Below are 13624 nucleotides of genomic sequence, written 5' to 3' on the forward strand. Positions count from 1 at the left end.
CTGGTCGTTCACTCATCATGTCCGCCGTTATTAGCCTAGTGATGTTGCTCTCCGCCCTCGTTGCCGGGGAGAATTGTTCTACGCCACCCATCTTCGTGGATTTTCACAGCAGAGCGGTCGACGGCGGCATCACGTTCCAATATGGTCTCTTCACAGGCATCGGCAGCCCGACGTCACAGAATCTATCCCAGTGGCCTTCGTTCAACAACGAAACAACAGTAGGAAATATGGACTACTGCGGCACCAGTCCCTTTGGAGACTGCCTAACGCAAAATCATGGGTTCTATTCTCCAGACTTGTCCAAGACGTAAGCCAGTTTTGCTCCTGATACAAAGCTCTCATGGAATTGACCAAGGTCGAAACAACAGTTACTCGTCCGGCTCATCTTACCAGTCGGTCGACGAGCTAGGGTCCATCCCAGCCACAATTGTCGAAACCGCGATTGACACATTCAATCTCTTCACGCATTACTTCGACCCTTCTCCCCCAAATGTAACTCACATCCATGATTTCCCTGTCACTGTCCTCTCCAACTACTCCTCCAATCGGACGACATGGTTTGGCCCGGCAGGGCTCGTCGGTTTGGGTCCTTCAAGTACCCTCTTGCGCCACCTGTCCGATGCACAGCTGATTGCCACCCGGTCTTTTGGTTTGTACATGGGGACAGGATATGAAGCAGCCAATGGCGTAATCAACGGCTCTTTAACGCTTGGCGGGTACGACTCGGGTCGGTTGGAGGGAGATGTGTACAATTTCACAATTGGGCCCGCATCTGCTGAAGCAGGCCATAGCCCTTTCAAGGTCTCCGTCGCCCAAATGACTCTCACTGATGCAGATGGCAAGAAGACGAATCTGCTCGATGCCAGTTTCGACGCATACATTACTACGGGTCAGTATCAGCTCAGCTGGCCTGGAAGTGTGACACAGAAATTTGCCGATGCAACCGGCGCCACGCCCGCCGATGGTGCCAACCCCGTTCTGCGGCTTCCAGACAACACTGATTCAACACTTACAATCTCATTGGAAGGTGGCTTCAACATGACTTACGACTCAGACTGGCTGCGCAACGTGTCCAACAATTCTCCAATCTCAGCAGGGCATACTACGGCTTCCAGCAATAACGGAAGCGATAGTGCAGGAGTCGGTCTGCTAGGCTCCGCATTCCTTTCGAATATTTATCTCGTCGCAAACTATGATTCAAAACCGCCAGCATTTCACCTCGCCTCGGCTCGTCAATACGGACCATATGTAATGACGGAGACACTTTGCACCGATACAACCCCAGTTCCCGCCAAATCCACCAAGATATCGTCCTTCGCCCGGGCCGGCCTGGTTGGTGCGGTTGTGAGTGGCGTGGTCGGCGGCATCGGCCTCACGTTCGTGTGCTACTGGCTGCTGATCAGATGGCTGCGCAGGAGGGCCTGGCGGAAACAGCAACGCTCCAACATCAACAGTCGAGTCCCGCCATGACGCCTTCTTCCGCCATGTGGGTGGCAGAGTCCCTAACCCAGCTCCATTTGACACCGGGATTAGCAGTATCTGGGCATACAATTTGGCTCTTCCATTTATCGTGCCTGGATCGTGTCCAACGGAACTCCCACTACCAATTCTGCCCACGTTAACGGTGTCAGCCCCGACTACGGCTGACAACAGATCCTCAGGGGCCACGGGAATAGCGTCGAGCATCGCACCATATCAAAATACCACCACGACCCCCGCTGCCGCTGCGAACACCACCGTGGTTCCGTCAGAAATGGCATTCTCGTGGGATCCGATGCAGATGCCTTTCGTTTTGGAGCAGGGAAAACAGTGGTTATTCGGCTGGACCAACCAGCTGAATGTGCCGGTGTATACGGTATTGTCGATCGTTGGTCAAGGCAGGGGAGTTGCGGATGTACCACAAGGACTCAATGGGGCGGTGTTTGCAGCGGTCACAAGTCAATTGCCTGATAATTACTATGACCTGGCCCTCGCAACCATGGCGGGCCCGGTTGCGTTGCCACTTTCTTAGCTTTGTGTTGGACAAATTGTGTTGGAGTATCATTGACAAATATAGTAGACAGTCAAGAATGTCCGGTGACTTTTTTAATCAATATGAACCCTCGTCTGGCCCCCGGGTGAGAGCAATCCAGGGGATCATATCTATATTCCGGTGGCTTGCTTCGTTAGTGATGCAAGGCTTCCCGAGTTTCGGTGCATTTTGTACAGGTGTTGATGCCATCTTCTGCAGCGGCTGAACTCTAGTATCTTGTCAGTTTTCGGCTCCGTGCAACATATGGGATGAGATGTTATCAAACCTTGAATGCGTTTGCCTGGCCCAGGTGCCCACTGGGTCCCAATCTTGCTGCGAGAATAGTAATAGTATCTTCAGGATACTCACTCAGGTCAGTGCTGAATGGTTGGGGTTGATGGCGAGGACGAGAATACTCACAAGAAGCTCAAGTCCACCCAGAAGCATCTAATTCCGAAAGGTGCTTGGCTCCATAGAGGATCCAAGTGATCCAGAGTGGTTTGGCAATATCACCCGACGACTTTCGCCATCTTGACAAGCTCCGGGCCATTGCTCTACGAATCAGACTAGTGGATCCCATCCGCTTTCCACTAATCACCGTCACGAATATCAAGGCGCACATTTTCCGAAGCGCTTACTGAAACGTAGAAGCGCGCGGCCAAGCAATGGCTCAGTAAGTCAGGTATGAAAACTAAAAATTTGACTCTATTAACAGCAGGTTGTGGAAGGGGACCCACTATGGAAGCCATCCCCTTTTCGTATCAACTTGGGACGACTGCTGTTGCCTTATATATAACATAAAGATCTATACGTATTTATGTCTACAGTATCTCTAGAAGATACCGTCTGGGTTGGGCACGAGACCATAGAAAAGCTGGTTAGCATAAGGACCATAGATGGCGTTACGCAAGGGGCCCTCGAAGAGGTCGCGGATCTGGTCGAGACTGTAACCGGCGTTGATAGCCAACTGCAGCATGATGCGAGCCTGATCGCCGCCGACATAGCCGGATTTGATCCTACATTTCATTAGCAACATGACCCCAAAAAAATCTCGGATAGAATGATGCTCCATGACGAGATTCTGAGCTGCAAACTTTGCGGTTTACATACACTGTACCGGGGCTAATTCCTGGTACGCCAGCACCGGTGATGGGTCGCGGCGCGGCGACAACGGGTATGCCCTGCGCATACAGATCAGCGGCGGCTGTTGTCGCCGTAGTGCTAAGCGAGGCCGCGCCGGCGCCGAGAATGACCAAGCCCCTGGATACTAGTCAGACCTGAACATATATGTACTAGTCATCCTGTAGGGCACTATGACTCACTTTGCTCCGTTGGCGACTGCAGCGTACATGAGAGAGGCATCAAAGCCCTCTGTTCAAGGGATTAGCACTGAAGATGCCAAGCTACTCCCTCGCTTGATCTTGATGGAACTTACGGTGTCCGTAGAGGGTGATTACACTTGGCAGAGTCGTCGTGTTGGTGATGTCGAAGTAGGGCCGGCCAGTAGGCAAGGCAGCGTCAAAGTAGTAGTACGGCTGGCCGGCCAGGAAGACGCCGACGTTACCCTGCTCAAGCGCTTTAAAAGTATCAGGCGTGTTGGCGTCCAGCTTAGTTGAGTAAAATATGCTGGTCAGGCGGTCGTTCAAGGCTATCAGGCCACCGCGGCCGACAGTATCAGGGGACACGGCAGCGGCGACTGCCTGGTAGAAGTTGGCACGGCCATCCGGCGAAACGTACGTGTTGGGCCGCATGGCAGCTGTGACGATAAAGGGTTTGTCGCACTGGAGGGTCAGGTCAACGCCGAAGGCCGTCTCCACAAGCGTGTTCGTGCCGTGGATCATGACGGCGCCAGCGATATCAGAACCCTCCGCGCAGAGCAGCCTGTTTGCGATCTGCGATACATTCAGGAAAGTGGACGAGTTGATGTTTGAGCTGCCGCTAGGGGATGACATGGCGATATAGGACAGCTGGGCAACCTGTAACACCTCGGATACATTTGCAACGAGCTCCGGGAAGGTTGGGCCAACGCCCTTGCCATAGTTGATGTTGTCTACCGCACTCCAGTTGGATGCTGACATTAAGGTGGCTGACAGCGGGCCAAAGACACTTTAGTTTCCAGTTAGCCGAGTTGACTTTTGAGCATTTTATACCGAGATGCGCCTCGTAATGATAGTTTGGGTTAATGCATGAACCTTGCTGATAGACTTACATAACCTTGGGCAACGAGGCATTGGCTGAGATATAATCAAGGGTTTCAAGGGTCTGTGCACAACAAGGGGCAGCGAGGGCTCCGGCAACCAGGCAAACGCCAGCAACGAAACGGCCGTACATAGTGGGTAAAGCTTATTAGGTTGAGCAACGTATAGATTAGACGGGAGAAAGCAGATCGGAGAGCAGCATGAGTTGCAGGGCGGGAGGTGCTGTCGTTACCCTTAAATGTCCACGAGGCTGGTCCTCTCTTCTCTTTGACAAACTATCTACGTTATCTATGGATCCGACTGTGTTCCTCTGGGACGGCTGGCAATTGTATTGGGGCGTTGAAGCTATTGAGGATATCCGCACACGACACGGCATAGGTAGCTCGCCAGACCTAGGACCGAAGGTCAAGCTTCCCTATCTACAGACACTACTATCCTAGCCTTACCTTTGACGGGACCCGAACAGCCGTGAGCCGAGGAAATATCTTCAGTTTCCAGAAATCGGGAACACTAAGACACCCAGAGTAACCTAATATTAGTCTAGTACCAAATTCTCTTACTCCGCCGACTCCGCTATATTGTACGAACAAGATAACAGAACTCTGCCGTTTGCTTGGACTCTGCGCTTCTTCTCATTTCTACGGTAGGATGCGGGGAAGTCTTCTTTTCTTATCAATAGGACATGGTGGGATCCTCTTATCTTATCCTTTCCAGAGGTGGGTTTCCCCCTTGGGGTTAGACAGTGGATTTAGGAAATATTTTTCAACATGTAGTGAAATCGATAGAACTCTCCATGACCAATCGAATAATGCAACTCTCGTCCAAGTGAATTGTAGCTTTCACAGGAATTTTTCGGCGCGTCCTCCAACCAAGCCTTTCTCGATCCCCAGTCGATAGACTACAAATACCAGTAGCAGCAGCAGCAGCAGTACCCTCTCCTCCTCTCCCTTCTATTCTTAAGCGTATAGGTATAGAGCATAGCGGAAGCGAAGACTTAGCTTTTAACGACTAATGACCCTACGAATTTTACGGATAACAAAGGTAACCAGATCAATAATTAAATTGTCCGTCAGCAGACAAGATCTCTATGGTTCCAGTCCGTGTTCGATCGCCACGGGCGTCGGTTGTTCAAACACGCCACCTGACACATTAATCATCTGTATCTGTTGGATCATGCTGTGCCAGTGCAGCGACAGTGGGCGTGGGTTAACTAACTATCCTTCGAAGTCATGTATCATGAGCTGAGAGCTGATGCTGATCCACCATGCTAACTTGAACCACATTCATCGTCGGCGGGATTTTCCATGATAGATACTAGTAGGCAATAATCAAGGCTAGGCCAGGGCCCAGGGCCATATTCTCCTGACAACTTGAGCTCATGTAGTCGCCTGTCTAGCCTATCTATATGATCACCATACCTAGGTATACACTTCGCGCCAGAACATGCACCATGGATCATTGACGCCGCAGCAAAGCGTAGGTAACCACTGCCCCCTGTCCTCCCGCGTCCCGCCATGGCAGGAACCTGCACCACTGTACTCTAGAGAGCCTCATACAGTTGCTGTTCCCATGAACGCCAGCTGGCAGTGTCAATAAATGCAGCTTCCAACCTGAACTCGACATCTCGAGCCATCAAGACTATCCAGGATCCATGTGCCTACTTCTTCAAGTTTATCCTGGCCGTCTTTCTACTGGAAAATTCCCCCTATCTGTTCTTCGTCCGGATTCCCCCTAGGGAAAAGGTTCCGAACCCGATCGCCTGCCTAATGTGACACGTACATAGTCAGATCAAGTGCACAGCTGAGGTCCAGAACATAGTATGGACGTACATGATGTATATTCTTGATGGTTGCAGACAGCTCAACTTCGTATGGATAGCAAGGTCGTACTTCATATTGAGTGGAAGCCCGACATTCAGGGAACTTGAGAAAGAAGGAAATGATATCCTGTCGCGTTGTTGCCTTGGCCCCTCTTCAACTTTGAGGAATGTGATGATCACAGAATGATTGATTATTGGAGAGCCTGGGGCGAGAGCATCGTCCCGAACAGTTGGTTTTGGTGGGTTGAGATTGGTATTAGGCTTAAAGGTGAGAAGAAGCAGAATTTTGTGTTTCCCTTCCATGCCCGAGCTCAGCATAGTAGATTTGGGCTGGGATTCTTGAATAGTGACCTTTTTTTGGCATGTTCCGATCAAATTCCAGTTGTAGACCGTACAGCTCATGATGTCGAACGGCCCTAGCAGATTGCTCGACAAGGAAAAAGGGTGCACATCGATCGAACAACGGCTGGAATGGCTATGTAAGTGTTAGTAGTGAAGACACAATTTGCATACCAAGGTACTTACGTGAACTTGCGTAATGCTGGACATGATCGTGATGTTCTGTAAGGAAAGTTGACTGGAGAAGACAAGAAGAGAGATCTGAAGTTCTTCAAGTTGGGGCAATGTGCGTCTGAGACTTGCAAGTAAGCCTTGGAATTTGAGTGCAGAAGAGTACTTATACCTAGGCAGGTGGTAGAGGAAAGAACTGGTGAAGAGTCGCACTTGCCACGTCACGTTTGTTAAGGTCGTCATAGTATGCAGTGCATAGATGAGAGACAGACTTGTTTCACCGACAGTTCAGAGAAGGGACAGTGATGCTCATGGAAAAAAAAAATATGAGTCTGGTTCATGCTATATTGAGGACAAGCCTAACAGATTCACTATATGCCTTTGGGATTTCCGCATAGTCATAAGCGAAAGGGAATGATATTCCTGGTTCCAAAACCAATTCCGTGCCGTCTTTGCTTCAATGGAAGGGCTGTCTCTCTGGGTATGGAAGACTGGAGAGACCGCATCTTCACAGCCCAAGTCAAGAAAAGATGATGGGGAAGAGGAACGTACGGGCTCTTCAATGGAAATTGGAAAAATAGCGCCCCCAGTCCTGCAGGGGAGCTGTTGTCGTCGTCGTAGTCGTGTCGAGCGCCTGGCTAACGAAAGATTTCGCCCATGCATCCGTCTTCCCAGTCCTTAAGGTGTGATTGAGTGATACGGTGGGGATCAAAGGCGATATCGACGATCATGCCACGGATGAGATTTTCTGCGTAGATATCAACCTTAGTCAGAGTGCTGCACATGATCCACAGGCCGTTACTTTCCTGTAAACATATAGCCCCAACAATGGAAGGCGGTATGAGGAAATGCTATGAATTACGATCCATCCTCGTAATGAAAAAGCTGCGAGACTTACTCGGGGCCTTGGGCAACCGATTAGGGCAAAACAGAGTCGACGATGGGTCGGGGCGGAAGGAATGTCTTATCGCATTCACTTCATTCGCTTGGTTTGCGGAGAAGGCGACGAGGGCCACCAGGACATTGAGCTCCCCCGCCAGCGTGCAAGTTTTGGGGGCGGAAATGGGCGGCTGGCAAACGACGGGCAGCAGTTCTTCGAACCAGTGATCGGGTCCGGGCTCGTGAAGTTGATAGACCGCCATGTCATGGCCGGCAAGCGCAATGTGACGGTTGGCCGACCTACTGCATCGCCCAAAGGACAGCCGCTTCCAAGGGTATTCGCTCCTCGCCAGATCAATCTCCAAGCAATTCACCGGAACGACCAAGTACCCATGGCGATCAGGGGCCCAGAACATCGTGCACGTCCTGTGGCTGACGCGACGGTGATTCTCCTCCGGCGTGATAGGGCGCACAACATGCATGGGATTGTACGTATGCTGATGAGGGTCCCAAGCCGCCCAAGCATGCGAATGCAGGCGAACAAACTGGTCCTTTTTCATAGGAGGAGACCAATAAAAGCCCGCGTCCGTCCCTGCCGGAAGACTGTGAGGATCCTGGCGGTGAGTAATGTCCTGGATTCGGAAGAAAAAAGGCAGACTATAGGGGCGGGCTTGGGGATAGACCTGGGCTGGCTGCCCGAAGATTGAGTTTCCGTAGAAGCTCTGCTGGTTCATCGTGAGCGCTAGGTAGTAGGGGCTGAGCTAGGAAAGCGAGAAAAAAGGGTCGGACCTCCACAGAGCGAGTGATCAGCGGCCGGCTCTTGTAACAAGAGTTTATATGTTACTGTCCACAAGTCAGCAAATACCACGCAACGTAACAGAAACACTAGCGACGAGTGCCTCCCCCACGAAAGCAGCATCACCCAGGCAGGCCCCTTGGCCGAATGAACGACGAGCGACAGTCGCGTATGCAGAGGTCTCGTGGGATTAAGTAAATCATGCCGAAACAACACCAAGTTGCAGCCATGAGGCATCTTTTAGCGCCTCAGCTGGCTTCGAAAGTGCCGGTCCAGCGATTGACTGACTCGGAGTCCCTTGTCGCCCTTAAGCCCCAATGATCAGAGCTTCGCTCATTTGTAGGCTAACACGGCTTGGATGCCGGCATTTGCGCAGACACCAGGGTTTCTGAATGGTAGAAATGGGGTGTGAAGATGATCGGCTAATCGCTCCCATGCCGACTACGTTGTTGTCGAATGCCCCCTTGCTGTCGGCATCAACAACCACTCGCCCAATTAACATGCTTGATGACCTCGCGTGCCCTCTGAGGCAAAGAGAGACTTAGGCTCCGCGGCGCATGAGGCGCTTCTGTAAGCAAAAGCAAACAACCTGGACAAAGGACCAGGGCAGAAAGGGACTGGGAGCGGGCCAAAGGGCACACACGCAAACACACACCCACCCACCCACAGGTGCAGGTCCATACACGGCCCCCGAGAACCATTTTTTCCGGCAAAGCGGCAGAGCCGCAACAGCCCGGCTTTTGCAAGTGTACTGTATATTTCTGCCGCTGTTCGCTCGGACAGATGGCTCGTCATTGATTTGAGACGTTGTTGGCCCTGTAGGCGAATCTCGAAGGGTTTGCAAAACTTAGCCGAGCCCATCAGAAGCCCCCAAAAACCACATCTTTGTGCGACGGTGTGGTACAGTGGTACAGTGGTACAAGTGTACAACGGTACGCCCATTGGAGACAGGAAGATGGGCCATAACGAAGACAGAATGCAAAAGCACTCGCGGGCTGGCACTGGCCTTTAAATATCTTCACTTCGAGACACAGGCTGAGGCCCCATTTGATCAACAGCGCAGCGTTGATTCGCCTGTCCGGTCCGTTTCCAGGCGGGCGCATTGGTGCGGTGTTAGCGGTTGCCTTGTTGCCTTTTTGCGAACCTGAACAGGATTGCCCCAAGTCCAAGACGACTCCATTCAAATTGTGCTTGCAGGCGAGCGGGCTGTGGAAACACGCATTGGCCGACCATGTCGAGAGTTTGCCCTGGTCCGCCCAACTACCTCCAGAGAATCGACGAGTACGTGCGTCAGCCGTTAGGGATGGACGGCGGTCCGGCGACGACTGCGCTGCTTGCAGAAAATGGTGTACAAGCTCGAGCCCATGACTCTGAGACGGATGATACACTACTGTGCACAAGAACACAGAAGGGAAATACAGAAGGGAAAGATCGAGTGTCCTCAAGTGCCAGGAGTCGAGGAAGAGCAGCAACCACGGGGAAAGTCATCAATAGAATACTAAGGACTGAAATAAGGATTGGAACAAGCATCCGGGAACGAAACCCACACCGCTAGCAGGGGATACACGTCGGTCAGAGTGACGTCCGGGGATGATAGACACCGCCTCGATCAACATGACAGCAGAGACCCTCGACCACTGGGTCCATCACACGACTGAGTTCTCGGCACCATTCCACCCATGTTGTGAAGATTCTAAGCGTACGAATGTCAGGGGACTGGGGATCGCTGGGACCTCGAGCATCCTGATGGTGGTGGGATCAATGGAATTGTGCAAGATGCTAATCGTAAAATGTACATACATGCGGACTCCTACATCCAAGCGCGAAACCCCGGCGAGGCTGAAGGTATGGACGGGCGGTCATTCAACTTCTTGCCAGGACAATTGTGTGATGTAATTCTTTTCCATACCCTGAGAGCTGCTGCCAGGGCATTTCGGCAGATCTAATTGATTTCACAGGCGACAATTGTCTCGACAGCAGAAGGATGATTTCAACATTGTACAGTACATGAAATAAAGAAAAACCGGAAACAAAGAGATGCTAATCCACACACACAACAAATGGCAAATGCCCGAATATGGCCGTGGGGCATTGGCGTGTGGCGTGGCGTGGTGCAGGACATGTCGCTTGCTCGCTTACTCCTCCCTGCCATGAGTCTCGTCAACAGTGATCTGGATCGCCATATACACCCAAAGTGCCCTTGTCTCTCAAAATACGCAGGTTAGATCTGCCGCATCAGTAAGGTTGCGCCGCTTAAAAGACACTGGCGCAACCCCAGTATTGCTCCACACCGAACTGACCAGGCTCCTTCCATGGCTCGTTCTCGTAGCTCAGGAAGACGACCTGAGCTCCGACGGTGTTGTGAATGCCCTTGAGCGCAATGGCCTGGTTCTCAACGCCGGGGCATGCGGCACCGTTGCAGCTTCCGGCGCTGGGCCACCCGGTCTCCAAGACGTAGACGGACTTGCCAGAGCAGATGCCGTTAAGGATGTTGATCTCGTCTTGGATGAAGCTACCGGCCTTGTCAGCCGAGACATCGGCGTTGAAGAAGGCGTACAGGTTGGCACCGACGACGTCAACAACCTCGCAGAATGCAGACGACGCGCTGGTATCCTCCCAGATGGACAGAGGCTCCGTCAAGGTGATCAAGCCAGTGTAACCAGCACTCTTGAAGGAAGAGGCGCAGCTCGAGACGAACTCGGCGAGCTCAGATGCAGAGCAGTAACCGTTGAAGACAGCCTCGTTACCAACCACGATCAACTCAACAAGGTCGAATTGTCCCCACGAGATGATGTCCTCAATCTGACCCTTGGCACCGCTGATTCCAGACGAGGAGATCCAGACACCCAGGATGAGCTTGAGACCGTGCTCCCGTGCAGCAGTGCCAATGTTCTCAAGAGAGTTGCAGTCAGTGCTGTAGACACGGACGGAAGCGAATCCCTTCTGGGAAATAATCTCGAGGTCAGCCGACACGGTGCTGGCGTCCTTGCAACCGCCGGAAGAAGTGTACGGGGAGTAGGTCATAGCCCAGGAGTTTCCGTTGGCAGTAATGCCAGGGCTGCCACCGTGGCTACCACCACTTGGCTTTGCGTAGGCGCCGGAGGAAGAAGCGGAAGCGGAAGCAGAGCCGCTAGGCTTCGACGAACCCCATGAGGAACCCTCAGAGCTGACGGTGGCGGTAGCGGTTTCGGTGGAGGGGGAAGACCAGTCGCCCCAGGTCTGGGTCGAGGTCTCGGTCGCGGTTGTTTCGGTAGCAGATGCAGGAGTGGTGGTAGTAGTGGTAGCAGTCCAGTCACCCCAGGTCTGGGTCAAAGTCGTCTCGGTCGCGGTTGTTTCGGTAGCAGACTCAGGAGTAGTGGTGGTGGTGGTACCAGACGTCCAGTCACCCCAGGTCTCGGTCGAGGTTGTCTCAACGACCGACGCAGGAGTGGAAGTGCTCGAGGTCCAGTCAGCCCATGTCACAGGAGTGGCGGTCGTGCTGGCCACAGCAACCGGTGTGGTGCTCGTCTTGGTGTTGTTCCAGTCGATCCATGTCTGCGCCGCAGGAGTGGTGGATGACGCGTTGGCGACAGGAGTTGGGTACCCTAAAAGAATCGAGTGTTAGACATAAACAATGCAGAACAACACCATCAATGAAACTTACAAGTTGGGGCGCCGTAAGAGACGAAGACAGAAATAGCACAGCTGTCGGACTCGGGAGTCCAGGCTGGGCCAGCCGGAGAAGTCGCCGGCGCTGCAGGCTTTGTCGAGGTGAGGGTGTTGGTGACCGGTGCGGATGAGGTCCAGTCTCCCCAGGTACCGGTGGCAGTAACGGGTTGGACATGCTTGGTCGTGGTCACGGTGGACTCCACAGTAACGGTGGTAGTCTCGGAGGTCCAGTCACCCCAAGTCTCGCTGGCACTCTCGCCGGGCTTGGTGGCAGTCTCGGTAGGAGTTTCGCTGGGCAGGGTAACGGTGACAGTGGATGTCACCTCCCAGTCGCCCCAAGCCTCGGTGTCGGTTGCACCAGCAGGCACGGTTTCGGTGTTGGTCCAATCACCCCACGTAACGGTCTCAGTGCTTCCAGCAGGGACCGAGGAAGTCTCCTGCTTTGCGGTGGTCGTGGTCTCCTCCACTGGGGTTGAGGCCGTGGGCCAGTCTACCCAGGTCTTACCGGCGGCGGGGGTGGTTGTGGTGCTGCTCGAGGTCGAGGTGGCCTCGGGGCTGGTCTTCCAGTCTTCCCAGTTACCGGCCGAGGTGGTGCTCGCGGCCGCGGGTGTTGTCGTAGTCGTGGTCTTGAGCTGTGACACACTCGTGGTGGTGGTCGAGGTCGCGTTCCAGTCAACCCAGTCACGGGCGACGTTCGCATGGAGCTTCGCGTGCATGTGCTTGACATGGCTTGCAGCGGAAACCGATCCGATCACGGCTGCACCAGCAGCGGCAACAGTAACAGCTCTCATCTTGACGAGTCCCAGTTTTCCAATATTTCCAGTATATTACTAGTAATTCTCGATCGCGACTTTCGCCGTAAGAGTATTTTTTGGGGATTTTGTGTTGTAAAACGAATGCCCGCGAAAAGAGTGGCGCGGTAGTGGGAGGAATGGGAGTTGATGGTCGGAAGGCGGTGCCCACGAAGAACTCAATTAACCATGCGTAGAGCCTTGCAGGAGAGGAAGACAAAGGTCGGAAACGACGTGACAAGCTGCATTTAGATACGAGCACGGTGCACAGCGGACAGGGGCGCTTCCATTCGGAGGCGGTTGATGGGGCTACGCTTGGGTTCCCACCTTGGGCGCTAAGGGAAATCGGCAATGTTGCACCAGCAAGGCTCTTCAACTTACCGCGACGCTGCTACGCCCTGCTAGCGACTTTGGGTCTGGTGTGAAATCTTAGGTCTCGCTCCAATCGGCCTGGCTGAGCCCCAGGGTCGCATAATAATAGTTGTGGTAAACAGCATGGCTAGAGGAAGACCAAGGCGAGAAGGTGTTGTTGACCGCGGCAAGCGAAAGTGGTGATGATCGCCTCTGAATCTGGTTTTGGCCGGCACAACATATTTCGCTGATATCATTGGCACTGGCCCGGCGCAAACGTGGCCGTCGTAAAGTGATGTCCACACACAAACCGGACTCTTCGAGTTCCATCAACGCAAGTGGCGGGACGGGAGTACGGCAAAGCACAGCGAGCGGACAAGGATGCCGCAAGAGAGATTTGAAGGTCTGAAACGGCGAAGGGGGGCCTCGAAGGCTCTCGTCAGTGGGCAAGATGAGTTCGCGGGGCGGAGCGGCCTATGGGCGCTGGAAGAAGCTGGTCTTCGCGCGAGGCCCAAGATTGAGGCGTGAAAAGAACTCTACGGGTGGGGAAGATAGCAGAAGACCGAAGGGAATTGGTCGAAGGAAAGATGCGAGTGGCTGCGTCGAGAGAGTGAGGTTCCA

The 13624-nt window shown here is 53.1% G+C and overlaps 5 protein-coding genes across 6 annotated transcripts; 2 read left to right on the forward strand and 3 right to left on the reverse strand.

Annotated features, from left to right (window-relative positions):
• Window positions 1-17: 17 nt before the first annotated feature.
• On the forward strand, window positions 18-1470 carry HMPREF1120_03062 (uncharacterized protein; the record flags this gene model as incomplete). The annotated part of the gene is made up of 2 exons (XM_009157115.1): window positions 18-307; window positions 369-1470. The coding sequence occupies 2 exons, from the start codon at window positions 18-20 to the stop codon at window positions 1468-1470; spliced, it is 1392 nt and encodes a 463-aa protein (XP_009155363.1).
• HMPREF1120_03063 lies at window positions 222-4243 on the reverse strand. 2 transcript variants are annotated; one of them, XM_009157117.1, is made up of 6 exons: window positions 3447-4243; window positions 3334-3382; window positions 3122-3271; window positions 2432-3027; window positions 2298-2365; window positions 222-2240 (listed from the first exon to the last, which is right to left on the reverse strand). In XM_009157117.1, exons 1-4 carry the CDS (start codon window positions 4087-4089, stop codon window positions 2844-2846), a joined length of 1026 nt encoding a protein of 341 aa, XP_009155365.1. In that variant the 5' UTR covers window positions 4090-4243; the 3' UTR covers window positions 222-2240; window positions 2298-2365; window positions 2432-2843. The 2 variants fall into 2 exon arrangements, with proteins under 2 accessions (XP_009155365.1, XP_009155364.1); XM_009157116.1 differs by having other exon boundaries at window positions 2298-2375.
• A 2604-nt stretch (window positions 4244-6847) lies between these two features.
• Window positions 6848-9859, reverse strand: HMPREF1120_03064 (uncharacterized protein). Its single transcript, XM_009157118.1, has 2 exons — window positions 7437-9859; window positions 6848-7286 (listed from the first exon to the last, which is right to left on the reverse strand). Exons 1-2 carry the CDS (start codon window positions 8149-8151, stop codon window positions 7177-7179), a joined length of 825 nt encoding a protein of 274 aa, XP_009155366.1. The 5' UTR covers window positions 8152-9859; the 3' UTR covers window positions 6848-7176.
• Window positions 8680-11870, forward strand: HMPREF1120_03065 (uncharacterized protein). The gene has a single exon (XM_009157119.1). It carries the CDS (start codon window positions 9445-9447, stop codon window positions 9766-9768), a length of 324 nt encoding a protein of 107 aa, XP_009155367.1. The 5' UTR covers window positions 8680-9444; the 3' UTR covers window positions 9769-11870.
• On the reverse strand, window positions 9961-13618 carry HMPREF1120_03066 (cell wall glucanase (Scw11)). The gene is made up of 2 exons (XM_009157120.1): window positions 11857-13618; window positions 9961-11797 (listed from the first exon to the last, which is right to left on the reverse strand). The coding sequence occupies exons 1-2, from the start codon at window positions 12650-12652 to the stop codon at window positions 10467-10469; spliced, it is 2127 nt and encodes a 708-aa protein (XP_009155368.1). The 5' UTR covers window positions 12653-13618; the 3' UTR covers window positions 9961-10466.
• Window positions 13619-13624: the final 6 nt, after the last annotated feature.

This window comes from Exophiala dermatitidis (genome assembly GCF_000230625.1).
Source record: "Exophiala dermatitidis NIH/UT8656 unplaced genomic scaffold supercont1.3, whole genome shotgun sequence".
NCBI classification, from domain to species: Eukaryota; Fungi; Ascomycota; class Eurotiomycetes; order Chaetothyriales; family Herpotrichiellaceae; genus Exophiala; species Exophiala dermatitidis.

Coding starts and splice junctions, on each gene's coding strand:
- HMPREF1120_03066 (XM_009157120.1), bottom strand. CDS start 12,652: ATGAGAGCTGTTACTGTTGCCGCTGCTGGTGCAGCCGTGATCGGATCG. Junction 11,798..11,856: donor CTCTTACGGCGCCCCAACTT/GTAAGTTTCATT, acceptor CGATTCTTTTAG/GGTACCCAACTCCTGTCGCC.
- HMPREF1120_03064 (XM_009157118.1), bottom strand. CDS start 8,151: ATGAACCAGCAGAGCTTCTACGGAAACTCAATCTTCGGGCAGCCAGCC. Junction 7,287..7,436: donor TCGGTTGCCCAAGGCCCCGA/GTAAGTCTCGCA, acceptor ATATCTACGCAG/AAAATCTCATCCGTGGCATG.
- HMPREF1120_03065 (XM_009157119.1), top strand. CDS start 9,445: ATGTCGAGAGTTTGCCCTGGTCCGCCCAACTACCTCCAGAGAATCGAC.
- HMPREF1120_03063 (XM_009157117.1), bottom strand. CDS start 4,089: ATGTCAGCATCCAACTGGAGTGCGGTAGACAACATCAACTATGGCAAG. Junction 3,272..3,333: donor GCAGTCGCCAACGGAGCAAA/GTGAGTCATAGT, acceptor ACTAGTATCCAG/GGGCTTGGTCATTCTCGGCG. Junction 3,028..3,121: donor GGAATTAGCCCCGGTACAGT/GTATGTAAACCG, acceptor AATGAAATGTAG/GATCAAATCCGGCTATGTCG.